At 38.8% G+C, this 26753-nt stretch overlaps 2 protein-coding genes across 9 annotated transcripts in view; one reads left to right on the forward strand and one right to left on the reverse strand.

The window, feature by feature from the left end:
* Positions 1 to 4251, reverse strand: part of CEP290 (centrosomal protein 290) — an 89148-nt gene extending 84897 nt beyond the window's left edge. For both annotated transcript variants that reach the window (XM_043880789.1, XM_043880783.1), the window contains exons 1-5: positions 3853 to 4251; positions 3120 to 3246; positions 2890 to 2967; positions 1049 to 1118; positions 711 to 757 (exon numbers count right to left, since the gene is read on the reverse strand). In XM_043880789.1, coding sequence (XP_043736724.1) covers positions 711 to 757; positions 1049 to 1118; positions 2890 to 2967; positions 3120 to 3221 — 297 coding nt within the window. In that variant the 5' untranslated portion in view covers positions 3222 to 3246; positions 3853 to 4251. The remainder of the gene's footprint in view (positions 1 to 710; positions 758 to 1048; positions 1119 to 2889; positions 2968 to 3119; positions 3247 to 3852) is intronic.
* Positions 4217 to 26753, forward strand: part of TMTC3 (transmembrane O-mannosyltransferase targeting cadherins 3) — a 59948-nt gene continuing 37411 nt past the window's right edge. Inside the window, exons 1-4 of one of the 7 annotated variants that reach the window (XM_043880807.1) lie at positions 4217 to 4240; positions 23047 to 23263; positions 24699 to 24752; positions 25912 to 26130. In XM_043880807.1, coding sequence (XP_043736742.1) covers positions 23066 to 23263; positions 24699 to 24752; positions 25912 to 26130 — 471 coding nt within the window. In that variant the 5' untranslated portion in view covers positions 4217 to 4240; positions 23047 to 23065. Of the gene's footprint in view, positions 4241 to 4282; positions 4459 to 4529; positions 4813 to 23046; positions 23264 to 24698; positions 24753 to 25911; positions 26131 to 26753 lie in introns of those variants that run through there. The other 6 variants (XM_043880818.1, XM_043880803.1, XM_043880797.1 and 3 more) reach the window with 6 other exon arrangements.

The following is a 26753-nucleotide window of genomic DNA, read 5'->3' on the forward strand; positions in this document are numbered from 1 at the left end:
CCATCTGAATCCATAGAGCTAATATGTGAAAGAACCAAGATCCGAACATTCCAGATCCTGAAATCTCCAGTTCATTCTCCATATACTTTTGGTTTTATCTGACTTCCTTAAAATTTGACTACACATCTCCCACTCTTATTTTTAGCAGATGACCTCTTCATCCTCTCAAATTCCAGGCACTAAACCTACCAACATGAAAAGCTTCTGTAAACATCCATTCTTCCTTCCTTCCAAGTACAAAGGATAAAGGTCCTTCCTCTTTATAAAGACTAATCCATTTGTATCACATTCTTTCCAATAATCTCCATAATTTCAATGTATTCAGTTCCTTCACTGAAAATTTATGTTCACATTTTGGCTCTTGGCTTTCTCAGAAAGCTCCTCTTCTCCTATACCTTTCTGTCACTGTTCTTCAAATTCCAACATGCCTCACTGCACCTCAGTAATAGTAATCTCTCTGTATATTAATCTAGACTGTAAGCTCCATGAGGTTACTCAACATTTTTATTTTGTTCACAATTAGATGTGCAATCCTTAATAGAATTTAAGGTACATAAATAGGCATATAAAATATATACTGAACAAGTAATTATAAACACAGTATCATTTCACTGATTTTCCAGCCAAATATAATGAAAAAATTTGAAAATAATAATTGAAAATGATAATATTTATGACAATTACACCCTAAGGAATACAAAAGAACATACCTCTAGTTCATTTTCCAGTTTCATTACTTTAGTTTTTAATTGATTTTCTATTAAAAAAGACAAATGTTTGAACTGGTTAGATTTATCTCAAAACAAACTTTATATAAATTTCAATAAAATAATAAAACTAATTTTTAAACTCTATATTTATAATAAGCTAACACAAGAGAAAATAACTATTTTGTACATTTTCCATGAAACAGGAGTTCTAGAAAAACCTTTTGAAATAAACTATGCAAATATTATAGACTCTATATTAAAGTTGATTCTCTATTGCTTAGTGAATAAATGGAATCCACTCTTTAACACCACAGTAATCCTTTCTCCAGGGCACTTACCAAATTTTGCTTGTTCTTCTCCAGCTTTTTCAACTTCTTCCAAAGCTAGCTCTACTTCTTGAGCTTTCATCTAAACATTAAAAAAAGTTATTTCAGTATGCCTTTACATCAGAACATAAGCACTAAAAATAATTTAGTTCTATTTACTATCCTACTACTTAGGGCCTGCAATGCCTGGCACAAGGAGACATTCTGCAAATATTTGCTGAATGAATAGGTGAATTTCTTAAGGTTATAATTTCTAGATTCCTAAAAGTTTGAAACATCTTTGATTCCTCTTCTTCCCTCAAGTCTTATTTCAAGCATTGCAACTTTCCCTTTGTAATGTTTTCAACTATCTCTCTTTTCTATTTTAATTTTCATTATTCTAGTCCATAATTTTATGTCTAACTTCTTACATAATGTTATGTCTAAACCACTTCAATTCTCTTCAATTTGTCATTTAACATAACTAATTTAACCTTCTGAAGGCAACTGTATAGCTCAAAAACCTTTAATGGCTTCTAACTGTTGAGCGTTAAGATATGCCATTAAGGCCCTGGACAGCCTATTCCAAACTATATCCAACATCTGTTTCTTCTACAACCTGCTATAAACTTTCTGCACTTGTCTCCTCAAATGTAAAGAATATGCATATTTTCTATCCCCAGTTTTTATTTACAGTAACATTCAGTTCTAGAGGGCTTCCCTTGTGGCTTAGCTGGCAAAGAATCCACCTGCAATGTGGAAGACCTGGGTTCAATCCCTGGGCTGGGAAGATTCCCTGGAGAAGGACTTTCACTTTCACTTTTCACTTTCAGCTCTAGAGGACTTCCTAGATGGCACTAACAATAAACAACCTGCCTGCCAATGCAGGAGGCATAAAAGAGGTGGGTCGGGAAGATCTGCTGGAGGAGGTCAGGGAAACCCACTCCAGTACTCTTGCCTGGAGAATCCCATGCACAGAGAAGCCTGGCAGGCTACAGTCCATGGTGTCACAAAGAGTTGGACATGACTCAAGTGACTTAGCACGTATGCACACCAGCGCTAGAATCTCGTTAACCCTTTACCACTGCCTCCACTTACTCAATAGTCTTTGACCTTTATAAGGTAAGAGAGTGAGTGAACGTCCTTCAGTCCTGTCTGACTCTTTGCTCCAGGGCAGAATACTGGAGTGGGTAGTCCTTTCCTTTTCCAGGGGATCTTCCCAAGCCAGGGATCGAATCCAGGTCTTCTGCATTACAGGCAGCTTCTTTACCAGCTGAGCCACCAGGAAAGCCCTTATAAGGTATTCTCACATCTAAATCTCTTTCTCTTCTAATAAATCCCTACAGTGGTTGGCTACTCTAACAAATTATAACATAATTAACATAAGACAGGCTTCCCTGATAGCTCAGTTGATAAAGAATCTGCCTGCAATGCAGGAGACCCTGGTTTGATTCCTGGGTCGGGAAGATCTGCTGGAAAAGGGATAGGCTACCCACTCCAGTATTCTTGGGCTTCCCTTGTGGCTCAGCTGGTAAAGAACTGCCTACCATGTGGGAGATGGGGGTTCAATCCCTGGGTTGGGAAGATCCCTTGGAGGAGGGAAAGGCTACCCATTCCAGTATTCTGGCCTGGAGAATTCCATGGACTATATAGTCCATGGGGTCACAAAGAGTCAAACTGGACTGAGCGACTTTCACTCACTAACATAAGACATCCCTATGCTTTTTAAAACACAACCATTCTGTTTCCCCTACACATTATTTTAGGAACTTTAGCTGCCATTTAGATTTTACAAAGTACTTTAGATTAACTTATCTAAGAAGAGATTCTTAAGCTTTCTCTAATAGTCAAAGCTATTAGTACTGCATACAAACCTTCATTAGTGACTGAGTAATTCTAAAAAGGTGTATCACATTTTCTTGACTTTCACTTTTTAGCTCATTTACTTCCACCTAAGTAAAGAGAAAAGCAACAATTTCATATTTTATAATCCTTAAGCAAAATATAAGAATTCTTTCAGTTGTACCATTCAGTGATTTCAGGGACAATTTAAATTAATCATAGTTGTATGTATGTATCTATGCTTTCTTTATCAATTAAGTACCTTGGATAAGGAAATCAATAAATTATCTGCCAATTCTTCTTGACGAGGCAGCTCATCTGGGTCAACCTTTCTTATTTCTTTCCAGTTTATATTAGGTGGCATCTTGAATTCTTTCACTGTGCTTTACCTTCAGTAACAAAACAAGTGGGTATTAGCATTTACAAGGTTAAGTAGCATTACTGTTTTTACAGTAATTTAAAGTTGTTACAGATCACATTGTTACAACTCTCTAGGGTGTTTGCAAAGAGCTATTGCTCCTTAATTGTGTAACAGATATGTCGATTAAATAGTCTGTATGAAAAGTACAGCAGTTGCAACAAATCATATTTTATCGGTCAAATAATTTATGTAAGGCTTCCACGCTTAAACTAAGTCTAAGGCAGAACTAAGACTCAGTCCTGCTCCTCCACGCTCCCTTGCCACCAGAGCGCTGGAACACCTAATGGTGCCAAGCGCGGGGGTGCTTAGAAGGCTAAAATTGAGCCCTGATTCTGAGAAACAAGAGCTAGGATTTAAAAAAAAAAGAAAGAAAAGAAAGTGAGGAAATAAATATACGATTGAAACAAGTGTAATTGGGCCTGGGAAATGAGGGCTGAAGCGAAGGGAAAGCAAACCGATTGCGGACAGGAGGCTAAGGAACGGGGAAACTGAGCTGTCGTCTATCTGGGCCCCGAAGGTTAAAGAACCTGCGTGGGAACAGACTCTCGGTTTGCGCTCACCAGGATCCACCTACCTACACCAAACCTGGCAACCAGCGGCGGCCTGCCTCTCAGCTACCTTGCCCACTCGGCCCGGCCCAGCCGCCAAACCTGACCGCTCTCCAGCGCCGTTCCAGTCGGACACTGGATCCCGCCAACTGGTCCCGAGCGAGTAATAGCGACGGCGGCTGCTAGGCGACACCATTCCCCACCCTCGCCGAGGCCGCAACAAGAGCCCGGATGCTTAGCGATGCCTACATTTCACGACCGTGGGTGATGCTTTACGTTCAGATTCCCCCGCGAGTTCCCGGCACTGTGTGTTAAGGACGAAGTGAAGGCGTGAGATGAGGACTCCAAATCCCAAAATGCAGTTCTGCTTGGAGGCCGGGACATTTAGGACGTTGATGTCTCTGAGAAGTGGAGGTAGGCCGTTCCCGGCGTGCAGTGCGGGAGGCTGCGGCGGTACCGAGGTGCGGGGGAACCGCCCGGAGGCGGGAGGCGCAGCGGCCGAGGCGTGTCTGCGCTGGTGACCTGAAAGAGGCCCAACATGACTGTACCTTCGGTGGCGTCGCTCGCCGGACCGCTCTTCCCGAGGTTTCTCTAAGTCAACCCCGCGTGGAACTGCTCCCAGGTGACGTCAGGTATTGGTTAGTGGCTGGGGAGGAGTTGATGTGGGCGGTCCCGGGGGAGAGACGCTCCTGCCTTTGGGGCTGAGGGGCCCAGCCAGAGTCTGAAGAGGTGGGAAGACGCCGCCCTCTCCTTGGGCGTTCGCTGGCGACGCCCTGGGTGGTGCCTTCTGTAAGAAGGCAGAAGTTTTAGCTTCTTCGATTTCACCGTCTGTCTCTGCACAGTGGAGTTGGGGGCCGCGAGCTTGGTTGGGGGCGAGTGAAGATTTGGGAAGAGGACACCGCATGCTCCGCCTCGGCCGCCTTACCTGTAGCCCCATTATCTTCGCGGGTTGACGGACTTGAAGGTTGAGCGAAGGTTCCAGAGAGGTTAGAACTTGCCCAGGCCACTGCTAGGGGGTAGAAGGAGAAGTCACCTCTGTACTCACCAGCCCTGTTGGTGTTACTTGCTTGGTGACCAAGGGTGGCTTTCCCTGACAGCCGCCTTCTTAAACGCTTGCAGCTTTGCTTTTTGCAAGTTTTGCCCATCGGGCTGCTCTCAACCATTCTGGAATGTGAATACACCGCTAGGAAAACTTTCTCAAGCTGTAGACTCGACATCTAAAATACATTTTCAACTGTTTGGACCAGTGCCTCCATCTTTTTTAAATTTTAAGCACTTTCTTTCATGTGCTAACTCTGATTGTTACCGAAGTTTACTTTTGAAAATAATTTCTTTCCAAGCCGTTCAGTAAAAAATAAAAAACATAATTTTGTGATCCATTTAGAGACATTCATCGGATTTGTAGTAATGATCATTTTGTGTAGTCCTTTACTGAAAGATGGTGTGTCAAACACTGTTGGTTAACCCGTTTTTGGCTATGCCCTATATCCCCATAAATTATTTATCTTAAAAATGAAAGTTTGTACCCGTTGACAGATCTGTTCTTTGTTTCCGTCAGTTTGCTTTTTTTAGATCCCACATATAAAGGAGATCACAGTTGTTTTTCTTTATCTCTCTGATATTTCACTTAGCGTAATGTCATCATGTTCCATCCATGTTGTCATGATGTCATAAATGGTAAGATTTCTTTTTGTGTGTGTCTGAGTAATATTGCATTGTGTGTCCATACTATTAATACATTTTCTTTATCCTTTTCATCCATGCATTTATACTTAGGTTGTTTCCATGGGTTGGCTATTGTGAGTAAGGCTGAATGACTATCTCTTCAAAAGTGATTTAGTTTTCTTCGAATATATACCCAGAAGTGGAACTGCTAGATAGTATGGTAGTTCTGTTTTTAAGTTTTTGATGAGCCTGTATCATTGTTTTCTATGATGGTTTCATCAGTTTGCATTCCCACCAGCCATACACAAGTGTTCCCTTTTCTCTACATTTTTGCCACCAATACTTATCTCTTGTCTTTTTGATGATAGTCATTCTTACCAGGTGTGAAGTAATTGATACTCTGATTGTAGTTTTGATTTGCACTTCCCTGACCTTGCATGATTATGAGCACCTTTTCATGTACCTGTTGGCCATTATATGTCTTTGGAAGAAGTTCCTGTGCCATTTTTGAATCAGGTTTTGTTTTGTTTTTTTTTTTAGGTTTTGTTTTTTTGTGACTGAGTTGTATGAGTTTTTATTTTGAATGTTAACCTGTTTTCATATCTGTTTTTGCAAATAGATTCTCCCATTCCATGTATTTCATTTGTTATGTGAAAATGTTTTAGTTTGACATAGGACCGTTTATTTATTTTTATTTTGTTTTTGTTGTGCTTTAGTTCCAAATCCAAAAAATCACTGCCAGGACCAATGTCGGGGAGCTTATCCCCTATTTCTACTGGAAGAATTATGGTTGTCAGTTGCATGTTCAATTCTTTAATCCATTTTGAGTTGATTTTTGTGAGTGAAGTGAAACAGGGGTTAGTTTCATTCCTTTGCTTGTGGTTCTGTTTTCTCAAAACCATTTATTAAAGAGACTATTCTTTCCCCATTGTATATTCTTGATTCTTTTATTTCTGGCCTCCTGAATCTGTTCTATTAATCTGTGTGTTTGTTTTTATGCTAGTTACAAACTGTTCTGGTTACCATAGCTTATTCCTTATTTCATTTAATCTTCATAATAATTCAGTGAAGTAGCTGCTTATATTGTTCTCATTTTCCAACTAAGTTAAGAAATCAAGGCTTGGAGAGTTTAAGAACTCTGCTCAGACTTGAATAGTATGATTGCACACGAATCTTTCTGGTTAAAGGATATGTTTATAACTGATACATGCCTTTCTCTTGCATGCTGGAGACCAATACTTGTAAAGTGCTTGTTCCTCTGTCTTGCTGTCTATATTAAAATATGTATTCTGATTACTTTGTTTACTCAAGAATTTGAATTAAATATTCTTCATGTTCAGTGTTTTCAATTCATAATTTAGCAGGGGGAGGCAGAGAGGAAAGCTGGTGTTTTTGGAGCACATATGTCATTTACTGTGCTTAAAACTACATACTTACTTTTGTAGTAGTTATCTGTTATTATTACTGCAGCACCTTATTTTTGTTCTTGTTTTTTCATTCATTATGACTATTATTTTCTATTTATTTATTATTTTTGTTCTGTCTGTTTTAGTCTTTTCTACCTTTACCTCTCCTCGCTTTCTTATTCACATTTAAGGTACCTGGCCTAATAGTAAGTTTTATTCTCATTTTTCAAAACTGAATGAGTACAGGTTCAGAGAACCTAAGTAATTTTGTAATAATTAATGACACTAAAGTTATAACCCAGATCTCAATAGCAGTACTGATTAAATGCAAAATCTTGCTTAAATTTGATAACTTTGTTATTGTTGTTCAGTCTCTTAAGTCATGTATTGACTCTGTGACCCCAAGAACTATAGCATGCCTGGCTTCCCTGTCCCTCACTATCTCCCAGCGTTTGCTCAAACTCATGTCCATTAAGTTGATGATGCCAACCAACCATCTCATCCTCTGTCACCTCCTTCTCCTCCCGCCCTCAATCTTTCCCAGCATCAGGGTCTTTTCCAGCGAGTCAGCTATTCACATCAGGTGGCTAAAGTATTGGAGCTTCAACTTTAGCATCGATCTTCCCATGAATAATCAGGGTTGGTTTCCTTTAGGATTGACTGATTTGATCTCCTTGCTATCCAAGCGACTCTCAAAGAGTCTTCTTCAGCACCACAGTTAGAAAGCATCAAATCTTCGATCCTCAACCTTCTTTATGGTCCAACTCTCACATCTGTACATGACTACTGGAAAGATCATAGCTTTGACTCTTAGGACCTTTCTAGGCAAAGTAATGTCTCTACTTTTTTATATACTTTACTCATTCTAACAGTATCTTAGGGCTTTTTCACTCTGCTAGACACTGGGGATGCAGTAGGAAATGAGTTAACTAAGATCTAGGCTCTAATGCACTGTAGTATGTTTGTACCTAACTGTGGACAAAGAAATTTAACTTAGATTCTAGTTCAGTCACTCCCTATGTATAATTTTGAGGAAAATCCCTAAAACCCACTATTATTCTTCATGCAGTTTTCTAAATCACTCAATTTTCACCAAGAGAAGGGATTTATCTGACAATTTTATAAGTGGCTTTACTATAGGAGCACTTGCCTAAATCTGCCTTCTTTCATCTTTTTGGTTTTATGAGCAGTTTTATCTTCCCAGAATCACTTCATAAGAAAGACTTGCCTTTTATAATTGCTACTTCTGTTCTCTGTACCAACCAACCTACATTCTAGATGTAATTCCCATCTCTTTTATGCTGCCTTATCAAGAAAATGAATAGTAACTTACTTTTCCAGTTTCTAACATAAAGCATGGTGTTGAAAAATTTAGTCTCTACTATGTACAGAAAGTGTTTTGCCTTGCACTCATGAAGAGGAATCAGTGTGCAGCAAGCAAACACTTGTCTTCTCTCAACATGAGGAGACTGGAAAGATTAGTAGGAGTCAGTGTGAATACAGACCATGCAAGCCAAAGTTTTATTTTTGAAGAAGATATAATCATGAAATTATTGAGCTGAGAAGACGTTCCTCTCCAGGCTAATACTCCCAGATTTCATATAATATAAATATTTCATAAAATAGTCCTATAGATTTTTTTTTCCCCATGATTTTATTGTTGGGGTATTAGGAAGAATGAGCACTCAGTACAATTTTGAAGGAATTACATTGTTTTCTATGTTCATAGTGTGCTTATGAATGGTCAGTTGCATTTGGACTCTTTGCATATAGTGACCCCTCATTTGGTAAGCCAATCAGTCTTTCCATGCACTCACACTGTGCTCTGTGTGAATATGCTTTTGTGCCTAGGAAAAGAACTGGAAGTTCCCTTTGGTCTGATTGTGCTGCCAACAGAATACCGTAGATTCGGTAATTTATAAGCAATAGGAATTTCTCACAATTCTGAAGACCGAGAAGTCCAAAATCGAGGCATAGCAGATTCAGTATCTAGTGAGGATGTGGTTCATAGCAGGCATCTTTTCACAGTGTCCTCACGTGGCAGAAGGGGTATGGGATCTCTCAGATCCATTAATAGGGTTATTGCCCTTATAATAATATGAAGCTTCACCCTTATAACCTGATCACCTCTCCAAGGCCCCCTCCTCCAAATAACATCGGGCATTAGGATTTAACATGTATTTGTGAGTGGGGGAGATGCACAAACATCCAGTCTATAGCACTCCTACAACTAACATTCAGTGGCGATGTGTCACAGTGTTGCAGTAAAGTGAATCTTGTTGCCCTCTCTCTGTGTCTTTATGGAACTCCTCTGTTTGCCCTAACCTCTGCCCTTGCAGGTGGCTCTTTTGGACAAAACCCAAGATAACTCCAGAACTGAGCTCGGGACATACATGAGAAGTAGCTCTCCTCCCTTTCTCTCATAATATGCTTCCTTAGTGAATCTTCAAAAATTCTATTGCCTTGACCCTTTATAACCTCTCCCACATTGTTTCTGGGTTTACCTTGCTTGATAGTAAAAAAAAAAAAAAAAAAAAAATGCAGTAAGCAAGAACTTGAAAAGTGCTTGTGCATTCGGACATACCATCTGGCTCTCTTGACAGTACCTTTATTTAAAGAAGTTCAGGTTAACCTGTTGAAGAATATGGCCACAAGAGGTAGAAAGGACTAAATGCTCTTAGCTACATTTAATGCTTGATTTGCCTAATTTAAAGCTGCATTTATAATTTTAGTATTTTCATTTTTATTCAGGGACTTAAGATGCCTGACTTAACAAGCAAAACTTTCTCAAAATTTAAACAACTTCTATAAAGCTAATAAACTATACTTAAAACTATGGCAACTCCCTTGGCCTTATAAAAATCTCAATATTTTTATAATTCTATAAATTCTTATACTTTCAACTAAAAGTCTTAAATCCATAAATTGCATGTTATGTATTTTGCATAATATTGTATTTTAACTTACAGTTTTGAAGCTAGTTTATCAGAATTTCTCGTATATATATATTAAATACTCTTCAACATTATAAATTCTCTAAAAATCAAATACACATTATTCCCATATATAATTTCAAAGTATTAAAACCATCGATTTAATTTACTTATTTTTTCTCTATTAGTTTTAAACTTTCTTTATGTGAAAACATATAGCCAAGCAGCAGTTTGTCACCCCAAGTGTTACCTGGTCAGCAACCTGAGAGGTTTCTGACGCCATACACAAGACTTGATTTTCACTACCTGATGGTGAATGTCTTGAGTTGTTTTGTTTTTCTGAATTAAAGATTGCTGCTGCTGCTAAGTCACTTCAGTCGTGTCCAATTCTGTCCGACCGACCCCATAGACGGCAGCCCACCAGGCTCCGCCACCCCTGGGATTCTCCAGGCAAGAACACTGGAGTGGGTTGCCGTTTCCTTCTCCAATGCATGAAAGTGAAAAGTAAAAGTGAAGTCGCTCAGTTGTGTCTGACTCTTAGCGACCCCATGGACTGCAGCCTACCAGGCTCCTCCGTCCATGGGATTTTCCAGGCAAGAGTACTGGAGTGGGGTGCCATTGCCTTCTTCAGAATTAAAGACACACATGATGTAAAATCATTCTTCATGCTATGTTTAAGTGCGTCAAGTGTTCTGTCAATTATATCTTCTTGAGACTGTCATTCAGTAGCCTGCTGGCTTGTTCTGTTGTTGCCTAGGTATTACTACTTGAATGGCTGTAGTTTGGGTATTTCCTTTGTCACTCTCTTGTGTTTGATTCCCTGTCTCCTGATTTCCCTGTCTTTGTGTTTGTTACTCCCTCATGTTATTAGAGTAAGTCTTCTATTAGTTTCCTGAGAGGAGAATTGTTGGAGGTACGTTTTTGAGACCTTGAATGCTTTACAGCATTTTTAATCTGCTTTCCTACTTGGTAAATTAGACTTTATTAAAATAAAATTTTAATTTGGAAATGATTATCCAGCAGAAATTTGAAGCATTATTTCCTTTTTGTTTTCTGGATTTTTTTCTCTGGCTGCTACTGTTGTTGGTGAAAAAAAAAAGTGATTTAATTGGATTCTAACCTTTGGTATGGAACCTGCCTTATTTCTTTCTGAAAGTTTTAGTACCCTCTCTTTTTGTAGAGGATTCTGGGTTCAAATGGTAGAAGACAGCTTGAGGGTCTAAAAGTATACTTTTAGCTTAACCCTCACTTTCGCTACACTGTGTCCTTTCCGTTGTCTCCAGTGGCAGACACTCTGTTTCACCTGCTCCAGAGAGGAATTCTCCAGTCTTCTGCCTTGACCTAGGAGGGAAAGTTACTTGACTCTATGCAGCGAGAGAGGGGTCTAAACTTGAATGAATCTATCTGTTCCTCACCCTATTTCTTGAGTTCCTTTGCACCAATTTTTGAGATTGATGCTGTAAGGGGTGTAGAAAAATTTCCAGCTTTTCCCCCTTCAGTTAAGAATTCACTTTCCAGAGCTTTGTTGAGTCATTTAGGAATCCTTTTGCCTTTTCAGCTTCCAAAACATGCTGAGATCTCCTTTCCAGTTGTCTTTATCCTTGTGAATTTATAACCTTCCTTTTTTAAGAAGTAACAACTGTTATTTTAGTGTGATTGAGAAAGAATTGTGCAGATTTCTCCAGTCTTTAAATAAGCAGTATCAACTTTATCATGATAATAAGTGTGTACATGTCCATACCATTTAGATATGCTAAATTGCTTCTGGATTGAAGATAAACCCTTAGATAATTTTTCTATACATCTTCAAAAGGTACAGCTAAAAAAAAAAAAAACGAAAAAGGGGGAAAAAAAAGGTACAGCTAACTACCTTTATGATTTGCTGATTTCAATTTAGCATGTCTTTAAAAAGTGTCAGTCAGTTCAATCCCTCAGTTGTCTCCGACTCTTTGCGACCCCATGGACTGCAGCACTCCAGGCCTCCCTGTGCATCACCAACTCCTGGAGTTCACTCAAACTCATGTCCATTGAGTCGGTGATGCCATCCAACCATCTCAGCCTCAGTTGTCCCCTTCTCCTCCCTCCTTCAATCTTTCCCAGCATCAGGGTCTTTTCTTTTTTTTTTTTTTTTCCCCATTTATTTTTATTAGTTGGAGGCTAATTACTTTACAATATTGTAGTGGTTTTTGCCATACATTGACATGAATCAGCCGTAGATTTACATGTGTTCCCCATCCCGATCCCCCCTCCCACCTCCCTCTCCACCCGATCCCTCTGGTCTTCTCAGTGCACCAGGCCTGAGCACTTGTCTCATGCATCTCAGCCCACAACCTGGGCTGGTGATCTGTTTCACCCTAGATAATATACATGTTTCAATGCTGTTCTCTCGAAACATCCCACCCTCGCCTTCTCCCACAGAGTCCAAAAGTCTGTATTGTACATCTGTCTCTCTTTTTCTGTTTTGCATATAGGGTTATCATTACCATCTTTCTAAATTCCATATATATGTGTTAGTATACTGTACTGGTCTTTATCTTTCTGGCTTACTTCACTCTGTATAATGGGCTCCAGTTTCATCCATCTCAATAGAACTGATTCAAATGAATTCTTTTTAATGGCTGAGTAATATTCCATGGTGTATATGTACCACAGCTTCCTTATCCATTCGTCTGCTGATGGGCATCTAGGTTGCTTCCATGTCCTGGCAATTATAAACAGTGCTGCGATGAACATCGGGGTGCACACGTCTCTTTCAGATCTGGTTTCCTCGGTGTGTATGCCCAGCAGTGGGATTGCTGGGTCATATGGCAGTTCTATTTACAGTTTTTTAAGAAATCTCCACACTGTTCTCCATAGTGGCTGTACTAGTTTGCATTCCCACCAACAGTGTAAGAGGGTTCCCTTTTCTCCACACCCTCTCCAGCATTTATTGCTTGTAGACTTGGATAGCAGCCATCCTGACTGGCGTGTAATGGTACCTCATTGTGGTTTTGATTTGCATTTCTCTGATAATGAGTGATGTTGAGCATCTTTTCATTTGTTTGTTAGCCATCTATATATCTTCTTTGGAGAAATGTCTGTTTAGTTCTCTGGCCCATTTTTTGATTGGGTCATTTACTTTTCTGGAATTGAGCAACAGGAGTTGCTTGTATATTTTTGAGATTAATAATTTGTCTGTTGTTTCGTTTGCTATTATTTTCTCCCAATCTGAGGGCTGTCTTTTCACCTTGCTTATAGTTTCCTTTGTTGTGCAAGAGCTTTTAAGTTTCATTAGGTCCCATTTGTTTATTTTTGCTTTTATTTCCAATATTCTGGGAGGTGGGTCATAGAGGATCTTGCTGTGATTTATGTCGGAGAGTGTTTTGCCTATGTTCTCCTCTAGGAGTTTTATAGTTTCTGGTCTTACATTTAGATCTTTAATCCATTTTGAGTTTATTTTTGTGTATGGTGTTAGAAAGTGTTCTAGTTTCATTCTTTTACAAGTGGTTGACCAGTTTTCCCAGCACCACTTGTTAAAGAGGTTGTCTTTTCTCCATTGTATATTCTTGCCTCCTTTGTCGAAGATGAGGTGTCCATAGGTTCGTGGATTTATCTCTGGGCTTTCTATTCTGTTCCATTGATCTATATTTCTGTCTTTGTGCCAGTACCATACTGTCTTGATGACTGTGGCTTTGTAGTAGAGTCTGAAGTCAGGCAGGTTGATTCTTCCAGTTCCATTCTTCTTTCTCAAGATTACTTTGGCTATTCGAGGTTTCCATACAAATTGTGAAATTATTTATTCTAGTTCTGTGAAAAATACCGTTGGTAGCTTGATAGGGATTGCATTAGACTCTATAGATTGCTTTGGGTAGTATAGCCATTTTGACAATATTGATTCTTCCAATCCATGAACATGGTATATTTCTCCATCTATTTGTGTCCTCTTTGATTTCTTTCATCAGTGTTTTATAGTTTTCTATATATAGGTCTTTGGTTTCTTTAGGTAGATATACTCCTAAGTATTTTATTCTTTTTCTTACAATGGTGAATGGTATTGTTTCCTTAATTTCTCTTTCTGTTTTCTCATTGTTAGTGTATAGGAATGCAAGGGATTTCTGTGTGTTAATTTTATATCCTGCAACTTTACTATATTCGTAGTAAATATTAGCTCTAGTAATTTTCTGGTAGAGTCTTTAGGGTTTTCTGTGTAGAGGATCATGTCATCTGCAAACAGTGAGAATTTCATCTCTTCTTTTCCTATCTGAATTCCTTTTACTTATTTTTCTGCTCTGATTGCTGTGGCCAAAACTTCCAAAACTATGCTGAATAGTAGTGGTGAGAGTGGGCACCCTTGTCTTGTTCCTGATTTTAGGGGAAATGCTTTCAATTTTTCACCATCGAGGGTAGTGCTTCCTGTGGGATTGTCATATATAGCTTTTATTAAGCTGAGTTATGTTCCTTCTATTCCTGCTTTCTGGAGAGTTTTAATCACAAATGGATGTTGAATTTTTTCAAAGGCTTTTTCTGCATCGATTGAGATAATCATATGGTTTTTATCTTTCAATTTGTTAATGTTGTGTATTACATTGATTGATTTGCGGATATTAAAGAATCCTTGCATTCCTGGGATAAAGCCCACTTGGTCATGATGTATGATTTTTTTAATATATTGTTGGATTCTGTTTGCTAGAATTTTGTTAAGAATTTTTGCATCTATGTTCATCAGTGATATTGGCCTGTAGTTTTTTTTGTGGCATCTTTGTCTGGTTTTGGAATTAGGGTGATGGTGGCCTCATAGAATGAGTTTGGAAGTTTACCTTCTTCTGCAGTTTTCTGGAAGAGTTTGAGTAAAATCAGTGTTAGCTCTTCTCTAAATTTTTGGTAAAATTCAGCTGTGAAGCCATCTGGTCCTGGGCTTTTGTTTCCTGGAAGATTTCTGATTACAGTTTCGATTTCCTTGCTTGTGATGGATCTGTTAAGATCGTCTACTTCTTTCTGGTTCAGTTTTGGAAAGTTATACTTTTCTAAGAATTTGTCCAAGTTGTCCATTTTATTGGCATAGAGCTGCTGGTAGTAGTCTCTTATGATCCTTTGTACTTCAGTGTTGCCTGTTGTGATCTCTCCATTCTCATTTCTAATTTTGTTAATTTGCTTTTTCTCCCTTTGTTTCTTAATGAGTCTTGCTAACGGTTTGTCAATTTTGTTTATTTTTTCAAAAAACCAGCTTTAGCTTTGTTGATTTTTGCTATGGTCTCTTTTGTTTCTTTTGCATTTATTTCTGCCCTAATTTTTAGGATTTCTTTCCTTCTACTAACCCTGGGGTTCTTCATTTCTTCTTTCTCTAGTTGCTTTAGGTGTAGAGTTAGGTCATTTACTTGACTTTTTTCTTGTTTCTTGAGGTAAGCCTGTAATGCTATGAACCTTCCCCTTAGCACTGCTTTTACAGTGTCCCATAGGTTTTGGGTTGTTGTGTTTTCATTTTCATTCGTTTCTATGCATATTTTGATTTCTTTTTTGATTTCTTCTATGATTTGTTGGTTATTCAGAAGCTTGTTATTTAGCCTCCATATGTTTGAATTTTTAATAATTTTTTTTCTGTAATTGAGATCTAATCTTACTGCACTGTGGTCAGAAAAGATGACTGGAATGATTTCAGTTTTTTTGAATGTACCAATGCTAGATTTGTGGCCCAGGATGTGATCTATTCTGGAGAAGATTCCGTGTGCACTAGAGAAAAAGGTGAAGTTGATTGTTTTGGGGTGAAATGTCCTATAGATATCAATTAGGTCTAGCTGGTCCATTGTGTCATTTAAAGTTTGTGTTTCCTTGTTAATTTTCTGTTTAGTTGATCTATCCATAGTTGTGAGTGGGGTATTAAAGTCTCCCACTATTATTGTGTTACTATTAATTTCCTCTTTCATACTCGTTAGCGTTTGCCTTACGTGTTGCGGTGCTCCTATGTTGGGTGCATATATATTTATAACTGTTATATCTTCCTCTTGGATTGATCCTTTGATCATTATGTAGTGTCCTTCTTTGTCTCTTTTCACAGCCTTTATTTTAAAGTCTATTTTATCTGATGTGAGTATTGTGACTCCTGCTTTCTTTTGGTCTCCATTTGTGTGAAATATTTTTTTCCAGCCCTTCACTTTTAGTCTGTATGTATCCCTTGTTTTGAGGTGGGTCTCTTGTAGACAGTATATATAGGGGTCTTGCTTTTGTATCCATTCAGCGATCTTTGTCTTTTGTTGGGGCATTCAACCCATTTACATTTAAGGTAATTATTGATAGGTATGGTCCCGTTGCCATTTACTTTATTGTTTTGGGTTCATGTTTATACAACCTTTCTGTGTTTCCTGTCTAGAGAAGATCCTTTAGCATTTATTGAAGAGCTGATTTGGTGGTGCTGAATTCTCTCAGCTTTTGCTTGTCTGTAAAGCTTTTGAATTCTCTTTTATGTCTGAATGAGATCCTTGCTGGGTACAGTAATCTAGGTTGTAGGTTATTCTGTTTCATTACTTTAAGTATGTCCTGCCATTCCCTTCTGGCCTGAAGGGTTTCTATTGAAAGATCAGCTGTTATCCTTATGGGAATCCCTTTGTGTGTTATTTGTTGTTTCTCCCTTGCTGCTTTTAATATTTGTTCTTTGTGTTTGACCTTTGTTAATTGATTAATATGTGTCTTGGGGTGTTTCGCCTTGGGTTTATCCTGTTTGGGACTCTCTGGGTTTCTTGGACCTGTGTAGCTATTTCCTTCCCCATTTTAGGGAAGTTTTCAGCTGTTATCTCCTTAAGTATTTTCTCATGGCCTTTCTTTTTGTCTTCTTCTTCTGGGACTCCTATGATTCGAATGTTGAGGCGTTTCACATTGTCCCAGAGGTCCCTGAGGTTGTCCGCATTTCTTTTGATTCTTTTTTCCTCTCTGCTTTGTTTATTTCCACCATTTTATCTTCTACCTTACTTATTCTATCTTCTGTCTCCGTTATTCTACTGTTGGTTCCCTCCAGAGTGTTTTTGATATCATTTATTGCATTCATTTTTAATTGACTTTTTAATTTCTTCTAGGTCCTTATTAAACATTTCTTGCATCTTCTCAATCTTTGTCTCCAGGCTATTTATCTGTAACTCCATTTTGTTTTCAAGATTTTGGATCATTTTTATTATCATTATTCTAAATTTTTTTTCAGGTGATTCCCTATCTCCTCCTCTTTTGTTTGACATGTGGGCATTTTTCATTTTCCTTTACCTGTTGGGTATTTCTCTGCCTTTTCATCTTGTTTAGATTGCTGTGTCTGGAGTGGGCTTTCTGTATTCTGGAGGTCTGTAGTTCCTTTTTATTGTGGAGGTTTCACCCAGTGGGTGGGGTTGGACGATTGGCTTGTGAAGGTTTCCTGGTTAGGGAAGCTTGCGTCAGTGTTCTGGTGTGTGGAACTGGATTTCTTCTCTCTGGAGTGCAATGGAGTGTCCAGTAATGAGTTTTGAGATGGGTCTATGCGTTAGGTGTGACTTTGGGCAGCCTGTATGTTGACGCTCAGGGCTCTGTTCCTGCGTTGCTGGAGAATTTGCGTGGTATGTCTTGCTCTGGAACTTACTGGCTCTTGGGTGGTGGTTGGTTTCAGTGTAGGTATGGAGGCTTTTGGATGGTCTCTTATTACTTAATGTTCCCTGTAGTCAGGAGTTCTCTGGTGTTCTCAGCTTTTGGGCTTAAGTCTCCTGCCCCTGGATTTCAGTCTTACTCATCCAGTAGTCTCAAGACTTCTCCAACTATACAGCACTGATAATAAAACTTCTAGGTTAATGGTGAAAAGATTCTCCACTGTGAGGGACACCCAGAGAGGTTCACAGAGTTACATGAAGAAGAGGAGAGGGAGGAGGGAGATAGAGATGAGCAGGAGGAGAAAAAGGGGGACTCAAGAGGAGAGAGACAGATCTATGCAGTACTCTGTTCCCTAAGTGTTCTCCGCAGCCCAGACACCCACAGAGATTCACAGAATTGGATTGGGAAGAGAAGGGGGAGGGAGGAAATAGAGGTGATCTGGGGGAGAAAATGGAGAGTCAAAAGGGGGAGAGAGTAATCATCACACTCCTGAGTAAAAATGGGTACTGAATATTGGATTCTTAAATGTCCAAAATTGATATCAAATACTGAAAAACAAAGATTAAAAATCTAGAGTAGAGGTTAGACTCTTAAAAATACAATATTAAAAACAAAAACAAAAAATTTTAGAAATATATATGAAGTTTGGTTTAAAAATAGGGCTTCTCTTTTTTTTTTTTTTTGCAAGGTTATAGTGAAATGAAAATGAAAAATAAGGAGTAACAGAGGACTTTAAAAGAAAATAAGAGGAAAAAAGAAAATTTTTTCCTAATTAAAAAAAAATAGAAAAATATATGAAAATGAAATTTCAATAAAAAAAAAAAGAAAAAAATTGTTTTGTTTTAATTACCAAAAAAAAAGCAAAAATATATCTAGGAATTTCTCTGGAGCTGTTGTGGTCAGTGTGGGTTTGGTTCAGTTTCAGATAGCTCCTCAGTTCCAGCTTACACTTCTCAATATCTATAGGCCCCTTCCGGTGTAGTCGGTGTTACCTACAGGGCTTTTAATCTGTTGCACCGGTCCCTTCTGAAGTGGTTCCCTTTGTGTATTTGGCTTCTGTTTGCCGTCTCTTCAGTGTCTAATTTCCGCCCTGACACAGGCGGGCGGAGGTGGTCTCTTGTTCAGGTTCGCTAGTTCAGTCCTGCTGCGGGGAGGGAGGGGCGCTGCAGGCAGATATCGCTGTGTGTGGGGAGCACTCACAGTGTTCCGGCCACACTGGGTTTGCCCCCGCTTGTGGGTGTGTGCTCTCCCCGTCTACACTGCTCAGGCTCCCGGCTGCTCTATATGGAGCGGGCCCTGCGTTGCGTGTGGTTCCAGTTTTCGGGTACTACACAAAAGCGCGGACTCGGTTGGGCCTGCGTTTCATGCCTTCCCGGCCGGAGCAGCTCCCGGCAGCCAGGAGCTTGACGGGCGCACTCTCCCCGGGTGCGGCGCGCCTTCTCCCCTCCGCGGTCCCAGCCTCAGTTTCCGCGCGCGCCAGTCAGGTGTATGCACCTTGTGTCTATTCTTGGTAGCTGGCCTCTAGCCACGACCCTCCTGGCGGATATCCACCATCCAGAATCTCAGGAAGTCTTTGGTTAGAAACTGGAGGCCTGTTTGCAGTTTGGTAGAGGGTGCCATCTCTGGGGCCGAGTTTGCTCCTTTCCCCTCCCCCCTGCCTCTTGCCTCCGGCGGGGGATGGGCCAGTCCGCCACCAGCTAGCTCTTCTCTGGAATTGCTCAGTCGCTTTGTTCTGCAAAGGGGCCCGCAGTGTGTTTGGGCCGGTTAATTTTCTCTCTCTCTCTGTTTATATCCCACAGTTTAAGTTGGTATCTCACCTTAGCTCCGTCCAATTGCCCTCAGGGCATTCGGGCCTGGTCCTTACCCTAAGCAATGCTGCCCTCTCCTCTCCGTTTCGCCCCCACTTGCTGGTGGTAGATGTGGGCGTCTGGGGTACTTTTTTGCTGGGAGCTGCTTTTAGGCATGTAATCTGTGAGTTTTATTTATTTTTCCTCCCAGTTAGGTTGCCCTCCGAGATTCGAAAACTTGCCCCCAGACCTGCCAGTGAGAGGGATTCCTGGTGTTTGGAAACTTCCTCTATTACGACTCCCTCCCTGGACGGGTCTCTGTCCCTAGCTCTTTTGTCTCTCTTTTTTATTTTGTCCTACCTCCTTTCAAAGACGATGGGCTGCTTTTCTGGGCGCCTGATGTCTTCTGCTAGTGGTCAGAAGTTGTTTTGTGAAGTTTTCTCAGCGTTCAAATGTTCTTTGGATGAATTTGTAGGGGAGAAAGTGGTCTCCTCGTCCTATTCCTCCACCATCTTAGCACCTCCCCCAGGGTCTTTTGAAAGACCCTGTCAGTTCTTCAAATCAGGTGGCCAAAGTATTGGAGTTTCAGCTTCAACATCAGTCCTTCCAGTGAATATTCAGGACTGATTTCCTTTAGGATGGACTGGTTGGATCTCCTTGCAGTCCATGGGACTTTCAAGAGTCTTTTCCAGCACCACAGTTCAAAAGCACCAATTCTTTGATGCTCAACTTTCTTTATAGTTCAACTCTCACATCCATTCGTGACTACTGGAAAAACCATAGCTTTGACTAGACAGACCTTTTTTGGCAAAGTGATGTCTCTACTTTTTAATAAGCTATCTGGGTTGGTCATAACTTTCCTTCCAAGGAGTAAGCGTCTTTTAATTTCATGGCTGCAGTCACCATCTGCAGTGATTTTGAAGCCCCCCAAAAAAGTCTGTCACTGTTTCCATTGTTTCCCCATTTATTTGCCATGAAGTGATGGGACCAGATGCCATGATCTTAGTTTTCTGAATGTTGAGTTTTAAGCCGACTTTTTCACTCTCCTCTTTCGCTTTAATCAAGAGGCTCTTTAGTTCTTTTTCAGTTTCTGTCATAAGAGTGGTGTCATCTGCATATCTGAGGTTGTTGATATTTCTCCGGGCAATCTTGATTCCAGCTTGTGCTTCATCCAGCACAGTGTTTCTCATGATGTACTCTGCATGTAAGTTAAATAAGCAGGGTGACAATATACAACCTTGACGTACTCCTTTCCCTATTTGGAATCAGTCTGTTGTTCCATGTCTAATTCTAACTGTTGCTTCTTGACCTGCATACAGATTTCTCAATAAGCAGGTCAGGTGGTCTGGTATTCCCATCTCTTGAAGAATTTTTCACAGTTAGTTGTGATTCACACAGTCAAGAGTCTTTGTCATGGTCAGTAAAGCAGAAGTAGGTGTTTTTATGGAACTCTCTTGCTTTTTCGATAATCCAACAGATATTGGCAATTTAATCTCTGGTTCCTCTGACTTTTCTAAATCCAACTTGAACATCTGGAAGTTCACACTTCATGTACTTTTGAAGCCTGGCTTGGAGAATTTTGAGCATTACTTTGCTAGTGTGTGAGATGAGTGCAATTGTGCGGTAGTTGGAGCATTCTTTAGAATTGCCTCTCTTTGGGATTGGAATGAAAACTGACCTTTTCCAGTCCTGTGGCCACTGCTGAGTTTTCCAGATTTGCTGGCATATTGAGTGCAGCACTTAAAAGGTTTAATGTAGTCTAAAGTGGTGGCTCAGACGATAAAGCATCTGCTTACAATGCGGAAGACCCGGATTCAATCCTTGGGTCGGGAAGATCCTCTGGAGAAGGAAATGGCAACCCACTCCAGTACTCTTGCCTGGAAAATCCCGTGGATGGAGGAGCACGATAGTCTACAGTCCGTGGGGTCCCAAAGAGTTGGATACGACTGAGGGACTTCACTTCAAAGTTTTCTTAACTAAAATAATTTAATACCTTCTCATAGGCTCTTGTGTATGCATTTTTATACAAATTTTACATCTGATTTGAAGCCTCTTGTTGTTCTTCTCTGATCTGACCAGAACTCCTAGAGATTTAACTCAAGTTCCAGATCTTCTGGCTCTGTGAGTGATACATTAATTTCCTGTTCCTACTGTAACACATGCCACAAATGTGGTAGCTTAAAATAACAGACTTATTATTTTACAGTTCTGGAAGTCAGATCCTCAACAGGGCTGTAGTCCTTTGAGGAACTCTAATGAATACTGTGTTTCTTTGCCTGTTCCAGCTTCTGCTGTGCTACTTGTGGCCCCCAGCTAACCATCATATCACTCTGACTTCTACTTTTTTTTTGACTCTCCTGTGTCCCTCATTCACTTGTGAGTTTTCTTTTCATTGAATTGGCCCACCTAGATGGTCCAGGATAATTTCCTCATCTCAAAATCCTAAATTTAGTCCCACCTGTGAAGTCTCTTGCTATGTAAGTTAACATATTCACAGGTTAAGATGATTTACATATTTGGGGAGGACCTTATTCTTCCTTCCACAAGTGTTAAAACTAAAACTATGCTAATGACACTACTCAAGCTAGAAAAGTAATTCATCAGCTCACTTTCTTACAGTGCCTTCCATCCTTATTTTTTAAATAGGGTTGTTTCTTCAGTAACCTCCAGTTCATATAGTTCTTTCTACTCTAGAAACATTCTCTCACTGGATTCTTTTTAAAGCAGTGACTTAAATTATGCATTGTCATGTATGAATGAAGGCCAGTCTGTAGATTAAAGGTTTTTGTTACATTGGGAAAAAGGAAAACCATAGTTTATATCTGGATCATAAACTGCTTCTATACCCCAGGGGCCAAGCAGATAACATAAATCCATGGAATAACTCAACCTCAGTGAAAGATAATGGAACTGTAGTTAAACTGGCTAGTATACATTGAGCTTAAAGGCATTCAAGACAGACATTTTAAAAAGACTTGATCAATCTGAGCAAGGCTTCAGGCTACAAGTTTGGACTCTTGATTTAAGTAATAGTTGATCTTTAGGTTCATAAGATACTAAAACTTGAGATTTATCTACATTTTAGAAAACCCATGATCAGTGTCTTTTAAAGTATGCATTTGTTTTCCCACAAGGATTCATTTAGATCCTGCTGGGACATATCATACCAGATTTTCTTTAGTTATCTTTGTTTCCCAGGTAACCTGACCTGTGACAGCTGAAGAAGTTAGTTAACTAGTTAACTAAAGAGATAGGCTTAAAGATTGATTGATGTGATAAACAACTGTAGCAGAGGTATGAAAACACACATGAAAGAGAGTGAGTGAGTGAGTGAAGTTGCTCAGTCCTGTCCGACTCTGCAGTTCCATGGACTGTAGCCTACCAGGCTCCTCCGTCCATGGGATTTTCCAGGCAAGAGGACTGGAGTGGGTTGCCATTTCCCTCTACCTTTGGAATATGGAGAGGTGGTCTACTAATGCTTCTTAGGTGGATGGCTTTTGAACTGCGTTTTAAAGAATTAATTCTCTGTGAGAATTCACATTTTGTCTTTATTTTACTTATTATCCTTCTATTAAAACTGTGCTTATTTTTTAAAAAAATGTTCTTTATTTCATTTTGGGCTTCCCTCGTGCCTCAGAGGGTAAAGCGTCTGCCTGCGATGCAGGAGACCTGGGTTTGATCCCTGGGTTAGGAAGATCCCCTGGAGGAGAAAATGGCAACCCACTCCAGTACTCTTGCCTGGAAAATTCCACAAATGGAGGAGTCTGGTAGGCTACAGTCCATTGGATCGCAAAGAGTCAAACACGACTAAGCAACTTCACTATTTCATTGTATCTTCATGTTCTTTTCCCCAGATACTGTCCACGAGTGCTTATGGAAAAGATGGCTGATATTAACCTCAAAGAAGTAACCTTAATAGTTGGTGTGGTTGCTGTTTGCTATTGGAATAGCCTGTTTTGTGGTTTTGTTTTTGACGATGTTTCAGCAATACTGGATAATAAAGACCTGCATCCATCTACACCTTTAAAAACTTTATTTCAGAATGATTTCTGGGGGACCCCTATGTCTGAAGTAAGTATGAATTATATGTATCTCAGATTTTAAAATGTTTTGGTAGTTCTTATATTTTGTCTACATTGTCATCATGACAATTATAGAGTTCTTCCTCAGAAATTTTATATAAGACATGAATGTTTATAATAAATGAGATAGGAAGCGGAAAACATGATTATCATTTTTAAAGTAGTACCTGATTCTTTCCTTGATTGTGTACCTTGGCTTAAATGTTTTAAAACTAATATGTGTGTGTATAAACCAAATGTATTAGGAGAACAATAAGGGCAATACATATCTATTTCTTGCTAACTGACTTCATTTCTTTTTTCTTTCTTATGAGTCAAGCCAAGGAGATAACTATTTCTAGTATATTTAACCATTTAAAAGGGCTTCCCTGGTGGCTCAGTTGGTAAAGAATCCACCTGCAATGTGGGAGACCTGGGTTCGATCCCTCGGTTGGGAGGATCCTCTGGAGGAGGGCATGGCAACCCACTCCAATATTCTTGCCTGGAGACTCACCATGGACAGAAGAGCACGACGGGCTGCAGTCCATGGAGTTGCAAAGAGTCGGACACGACTGAGCAACTAAGCATTAACCATTTAAAAATTATATAGCTTCAATATAGATTGAGTAAAAATGTGAAGTACACATATTAACTTTTTCTGCAGAAAAAAATGATTTATTAAAAATTTTTATTTGTGCCATATCTCATATCTAATAATTATTTTGATTTTATACTGAGAACCCAAAAGGGTAGGTTGTTTTTATGAAGGTATTTTTCCTTTGCTAGTAACTTTATTTTGAAGGTCAATGTTAAACTATTAGGGACCAAACACCTGCAGCTTGGGATCATATAGACTGGATTCTAATTTTAATTGTATGATATAAAAGCTGTGAAGTAGGTGGGAACACAGCTTTTAGGTGATGAGGTATTTTCCTGATCTATAAAAGAATAAACTTTGAGGATTCATTAATGAATCTGTCTGTAATACGTAGCACATAGTTGTTGAAACACAGCATGTAACACTCTTTTTGTCATTTGTCATTCATGGCCCCTTTCCAAATTCTCCAAACTTGGAAACTTCTCAAGAAGGGGTATGGAATCTTTCATTCTTTCAGTCACAAACAAGTATTATTTTTTCTTACTAGAGAAGCAGGTTATTTATTTTCCTGCAGCCTTTCTGTTCTCACCCAGTTCTAGCCTTTAGAAGAAATGTCTTTTGATAACAAGGGGAAAATATGGTCCTGTCATGATATTATTGTCTTGATAATTACTACATTATTTTCTAGATAATTCATTCCCCTGTGCCCATACCCTCTGTCCCCAAATTATGCTAGTATCTACTGTGGTTTTAGTCATGACATTATATTTTGACCTTAAAAGGTGCTTTCTGGTATAAGTGATTTCAGTTTAATACATTGCCTTAAAAACATTTCTATATGTTTGAGGTGAAATCTGAAGGATGTACAGGAATTAGGCAAGAAAGAGAAAAAACATTCAAGGTAGGTAGCTCTCATGTTGTATGTAGTCAGTACAGACGGATATATTAAAATGTTCTTAGTTTCAAAATAGGTAATGTTTGGTTCTTGTGCTTCCCAGTGTTCCCTATTGGGGATGAGCAGGTTTAAGTCTATAGCTATAAAACAGGGTTATAGCGAAATACGGTAGAGGTAGGAGAGCAAGGAATGTGAGTGCGGATGCCTTTATATAAAATTACCAAAAAATGACTAGGGTAATATTTTCTATCTTTTTAACTTGTGTTTTATTCTTAATCTGCTTTGATTTTGTCTTAGAGTAAAAATATTTCTTGTTAAATGTAACTTTTATTTTATGAAGAAATTCAGTCCCTAACATAAAATTTGATCTACCACAAGTAGAGACTACAATAGCAAAGATGTTTATTCTTTAAGAAAGTTTTTCTCTTATATACTCCCTGTGTAGTACTTAGGAATTTTTGGTTTAATATATTCAGGTTTATACATTATGGAGGTATCTTTTCATAAGACAACTAGGCAGTACCTTTTTGAGTCATTGTTATTTAAATTGCACTGGGTAATCATTCTATTCTTACATTTCCTTTTGAAAATCTAGCCAGCAGTTACATGAATGCTTTTTGGTAATAGTTTGGGAAACAGGCTTTGGAGGGAAATCCTGTACTACAATTGATTAATGCCACTATTATCCTATTTTCTTAATCTGTGTATTGAAGAGGAATTAGTAATCAAATGTTTTTCTTCTTTTCTTTGATTACTATATGTCAGCGTGTGTGTATACTGATACACATATATATATGGCATCACCAACTCAATGGACATGAGTTTGAGCAAGCTCCAGGAGTAAGAGATGGGCAGGGAAGCCTGGCATGCTGCAGTCCATGGAGTTGCAGAATCAGACATGACTGAGCAATTGAACTGAACTCAACTATATATCAAAGAGGAGATTGCCTTGTTTTTGGACAAATAGGGAAACACACACACACACACACACACACACAAACACATAAAGCTATCTTTTACATTTGTGTTATTCTTGAGACTTCATTATTTTATTGTTATTTCTCAGCCAAATGTAGATTCTTTAGTAGTAAAAGCAGTGATTAGTTTATGTGTCCAGAAGAACCAAGATACTTTAATAATCAGTGATTGTTTTTTTTCCTTATAGGAGAGAAGCCACAAGTCTTACCGTCCCTTAACAGTATTGACATTTCGCTTAAATTATCTGTTCAGTGAACTAACACCAATGTCATATCATCTCCTAAATATGATTTTTCATGCTGTGGTTAGTGTGATATTTCTGAAAGTCTGCAGACTTTTTCTGAATAACCAGAGTAGTATGATTGCCTCTTTACTTTTTGCAGTGCACCCAATACACACAGAAGCAGTAAGTAAAATTTATTTTTTGCATTATTCCTACACATGACTATAATGGTATATATTTTTAAGGAAAAAAAATTAACCATGACTTCAAGTATTTAAAGACTCCTTAAGTTGGTACAGTGTCTTACCTTCCTAATGCACTGGATGTAGCTTTCCTGTTGTGTAAAAATTTTCAATTTAAAACAATTTTTGAAACAAACATTTATTCATGATTATAGCATGTAATTATTCAGCTTTAGCAATGTAAAGTGGAAATGAATACAATTCTTTTCTTTGCAATTTTTTTTTTTTTTTTGTGAATAAAGATTTTAAGTATTTGTCAACTTGGCTTTGTTTGTGTTTCAAAGGACAGAAAATAATAGAAACTTATGTAAGGCATGAAAATGTATCAAAATACATGCAAACGTAAGCAGACATCCTAACAAATGATGCTCAGTTATTTCATATTATTTATTACCATATGTTTAAAAATTGGGCACTGTCTCTACTATTTTCAGTATTGCTCATGACCAACACATATTCAAATTATAACCTTACTTAATTTGGTAATCTTGAGACTCCAGAGTTGCCTCTCAGCAGAGCAAGGAGGAGTCTATTCAGTTGTTTTATTATGAGCTTTTAGTTTGA

Source organism: Cervus elaphus, chromosome 3 (assembly GCF_910594005.1).
Source record: "Cervus elaphus chromosome 3, mCerEla1.1, whole genome shotgun sequence".
NCBI lineage: Eukaryota > Metazoa > Chordata > Mammalia > Artiodactyla > Cervidae > Cervus > Cervus elaphus.